The sequence below is a fragment of the Sciurus carolinensis genome, chromosome 5 (genome assembly GCF_902686445.1).
Source record: "Sciurus carolinensis chromosome 5, mSciCar1.2, whole genome shotgun sequence".
Lineage (NCBI taxonomy): Eukaryota > Metazoa > Chordata > Mammalia > Rodentia > Sciuridae > Sciurus > Sciurus carolinensis.
The window spans coordinates 51,686,369-51,690,887 of record NC_062217.1 but is presented as its reverse complement, the minus strand read 5'-3'; the positions used below and the strand labels follow the sequence as shown (position 1 = coordinate 51,690,887).

Below are 4,519 nucleotides of genomic sequence, written 5' to 3'. Positions count from 1 at the left end.
CACACATTGTTGATGGTTTGCACATTGGTACAGCCACTCTGGAAAGCAGTATAGAGATTCCTCTGAAAACTTGGAATGAACCCACCTTTACCCAGCTATCCCACTCCTCAGTTTATACCCAAAAGACTTAAAATCAACATAGTACAGTAAAGCAGCCACATCAATATTTATAGCGGCTCAATTCTCAACAGCTAGATGTGGAACCAACAAGATGCCCTTTAATTGATGAATGAATAAAGAAACTGTGGTATATATACACCATAGAATACTATTCAGCCATAATGAAGAATAAAATTATGGAATTTGCTAGTAAATGGATGAAATTTGGGAGTGTAATGCTAAGAGAAATAAGCCAATCCCAAAAAACTAAAGACTGAATGTTTTCTCTGAGAAGTGGATGATGATACATAATGCGAGTGGCGGTATTGAGAGAAGAATGGAGGCACTTTAGATTGTGTAGTGGGTTGGAGGGGAGTGGGTGGGGGAAGGAAAGACAGTGGACTGAGACAGACATCATTACCCTATGCACATGTATGATTATACATATGTTGTGAATCTACATTGAGTACAACCACAGAAAAGTTGAACCCCATTTGTGTACAATGCATCAAAATGCAGTCTGTAAAAATAAAAAAAAAAAAAACTAATTTAAAAATGATTTAATTTTCCCACAGCTACAATGAGATAGTGAAATATATTGGATAAGAACCACAATCAATGCTGTCAGATGATAGTGGTCCAAATTAATAGTAGTGAATTATTTGTTTCTGGCATGGTATCAAGTGTGCAGTACACAATACCCCACATAAACTTTCTATCTGCCTACTGACCATGCAGTACCCTATCCCTCTTTAAATATGATAAAACCAAGTCTCACGGAAGATTTAAAGAACTAATGTGGGAGCAGCACACCCAATATTGGTATCCACCATGGTTTTTCAGTCTCAGAACTTTCATATTTTAGACCAGATACTGATTTTCTGTGGGGGCTGACATGTGACATGCAGGATATTTGGAAGGATCCCCTATCTCCACTCACTAGATGCACATTGCATCTCTACCCCCACATAGGACAAGCAAAAATCTCTCCAATCTTTAGAACCACTGTTCTACTCCTGCATTACTAAAAATAATAAGTTCTTAACAAGTGTACTACAGTCTCTTGACCTAATATTTTTGACAGTTGGGGACATTAGGTCTTGAGGATTACAGAGAATACAGAAACACACCATCTGTAGGCTATTGTGAAAGTATATGTCTTTACCAGACATATGCTATGTGTAAGGAAAAATAATATATTTGTTTATTATGTGGACTTTTTTGTAGTTGACACTTCCAATATGTTCAGTGGCATATAATTTCTGTTAAATAACCAGAAAGCAGTAGATGAAAAATATTTTTAATGAGTCATGGGTTTGATTGTTGATTCTATTATGATTTTAAAAAAAATTAGTTTGAGATTCAGGATAATGACTGTAATACAAAGCTGCTCTTTCCGGTGCAGCCATTTTCCCCACCTCCCAACCACTTGTCAATCTGTGAACATCCTAGCTAGCTATTGGTTCATCAGTCAGCTTGCAAGTATCCTTCTCCGATATTGGTTCCCTGTTAGCCCAGCGGAATTCAACTGCTTTACTGTAGCTACCCCACCATCTTTTCTCATTCTTCTGTCTCTCCTCCTCACTTTCTCTATCCTCCTGGCTTTCACACTCTCTCTAGTGCGCGCCCTTTCTCTTTCCCTTTCTTTTCCTCTCATTTTCTCTCTTATCCTGCAGGGAGACACTCTGTTTGCTTAATAAATTCCCTTGTGTGATTTCCTGTGTCCGGTGTGGTTTCGTGGGATTTCCTTACAATAGGGACAGCTGAAAGTGAGTAACAGGCGCTCTATTCCCTGCGCTTCATGGTCTCCCCGCCTTCTGGCTGTGAGTGTGGGGTCCGTGGCTGGATTCCAGTCACCTCCCAGCCGTGTTCGGCCTCTGTGCAGCTGCACTGTAGGCCCCTAGGTGCGCGCACACGTGGCCCAGGCTCTGCGAGATGTGCGTTGGACTTGAAGCACCCCTGGCATCTCCAAACTCTCCGAAATCCTGTGGGATGGAGGAAAAGGAGCAAAGTAGTTACTGAACATTGGCAAGAAAGTCTTTGAGGGTAAAACCAAAGAAGTCTATGAATTGGTAGATAGTCCAGGAAAAATCCTCCTGCAGTCCAAGGACCAGATTACAGCAGGAAATGCAGCCAGAAAGAATCATCTGGAAGGAAAAGTTGCAATCTCCAATAAAATTACCAGTTGTATTTTTCAGGTGTTACAAGGAGCAGGTATCAAAACTGCTTTCATGAGAAAATATGGAGAAACAGATTTCATTGCGCCCCAGTGTGAAATGATTCCAATTGAATGGGTTTGTAGAAGAATAGCAACTGGTTCTTTTCTCAAAAGAAATCCTGGTGTCAAGGAAGGATACAAGTTTTACCCACCAAAAGTGGCAATGTTTTTCAAGGATGATGCCAATAATGATCCACAAGGGTCTGAGGAACAGCTAATTGCTGCAAAACTTTGCTTTGCTGGCATTGTTATAGGCCAAACTGAAGTGGATATCATGAGTCATGCTACACAAGCTATTTTTGAAATATTGGAGAAATCCTGGTTGCCTCAGAACTGTACACTGGTTGATATGAAGATTGAATTTGGTGTTGATGTAACCACCAAAGAAATTGTTCTTGCTGATGTTACTGATAATGATTCCTGGAGACTCTGGCCATCAGGGGATCGAAGCCAGCAGAAAGACAAACAGTCTTATCATGACCTCAAAAAAGTAACTCCTGAAGGACTCCAGATGGTAAAAAAAAACTTTGAGTGGGTTGCAGGAAGAGTAGAGTTGCTTCTGAAGTCAGAAAGTCAGTGCAGGATAGTGGTACTGATGGGTTCAACTCCTGATCTTGGCCACTGTGAAAAAATCAAGAAGGCTTGTGGAAATTATGGAATTCCCTGTAAACTTTGGGTAACATCTGCCCATAAAGGACCAGATGAAACTCTGAGTATTAAAACTGAGTATGAAGGGGATGGCATTCCTACTGTATTTGTGGCAGTGGCAGGTAGAAGCAACGATTTGGGCCCAGTCATGTCTGGTAACACTACATATTCAGTTATCAGCTGTCCTCCCCTCACACCAGACTGGGGAGCTCAGGATGTGTGGTCTGCACTTTGATTACCCAGTGGTCTCAGTTGCTCCACCATACTTTCTCCAGAAGGATCAGCTCAGTTTGCAGCTCAGATATTTGGATTAAACAACAATTTGATATGGGCCAAACTGCGGGCAAGCACATTGAGCACATGGATTTTCTTGAAGCAGGCTGACAGGAAAATCAGAGAATGCGGTTTATAAGAAAGAATTTGTCATTTCATTTGTTTGTTTGTTTGTTTGTTTGTTTGTTTTTTAGCAGAAAAAGTACAAATTTCTTGTTTAGCTGCAGGAAAAAAAAAAGCAAGATGAAAAGATGATTTTTAAATCAGAAAACAAATAAAATTTATTAGTGAAAAAACACTTCTCTAAGATTGAATTAAAAGATCAGCCGTTCATATTAATATTCCTTTGAAATTAGTGAAGAAATGTTTTCAAATTAATCTCTTACGATGTGGTCACTGTTAGGTAGAAATATATTTAATAAATGCTAAATAAAATCCTGTTACAAAGCTCAAAAAAAATTTAGTTTGAGTCTCAATTTCCTCAGGTGTAAAGTGTGAACAATGATATCAAGTTGGTAAAGATGAAATAAAGAATATGAAAAGTTAGCCACCAAGCCTGGAATCCCAACAACTCAGGAGGCTGAGGCAGGAGAATCATAAGTTTGAAGCCAGCCTCAACAACATAGTGAGGTACTAAACAAATTAGTGAGACACTGTCTCACAATAAAATAAAATAAAATTAATTAAAATAAAATAAAATAAAGACTGGTAATGGAACTTAAGAGGTTAAGCACTTCTGGATTCAATTCCCAAAATGAAAGAAAGAAAGAAAGAGAGAGAGAGAGAGAGAAAGAAAGAAAGAAAGAAAGAAAGAAAGAAAGAAAGAAAGAGAGAGAGAGAGAGAGAGAGAGAGAGAGAGAGAAAGAAAGAAAGAAAGAAAGAAAGAAAGAAAGAAAGAAAGAGAGAGAGAGAGAGAAAGAGAGAAAGAGAGGAAGGAAGGAAGAAAACAATGTATTTAAAGTTTCTGAGAAATAAATACTCAAATATTTGTTGTCATTACTGGAAGTTGATAAAAAAATCTAAATATTTAGCACAGAGAGGTAAGGCACAATATTTATTCTGGTTATAGTGCTTAATTATTATAGAACGATTTTTAATCAGAGTATTGAAAGCATAGATAATGAATTATTGATGATTGGTGTAGGGATTCCCATCATTCTTTTCACATTTTTTCCTCAATTTCTATGAAGACAAATAAGTACTGTAAACAAAATTTTTCCATACAACCAAACCTTAAGAATTATTGTGAAATATGGTGGAGCAATGTATAATTAAGATAAT

At 38.1% G+C, this 4,519-nt stretch overlaps 1 protein-coding gene across 1 annotated transcript; it reads left to right on the top strand.

The window, feature by feature from the left end:
• The first annotated feature begins 410 nt into the window (after window positions 1-410).
• On the top strand, window positions 411-3,377 carry LOC124985584 (multifunctional protein ADE2-like). Its single transcript, XM_047554310.1, is given in 3 exon segments — window positions 411-422; window positions 1,857-1,991; window positions 2,115-3,377. Coding segments are annotated over 3 exon segments (1,410 nt in total).
• Window positions 3,378-4,519: the final 1,142 nt, after the last annotated feature.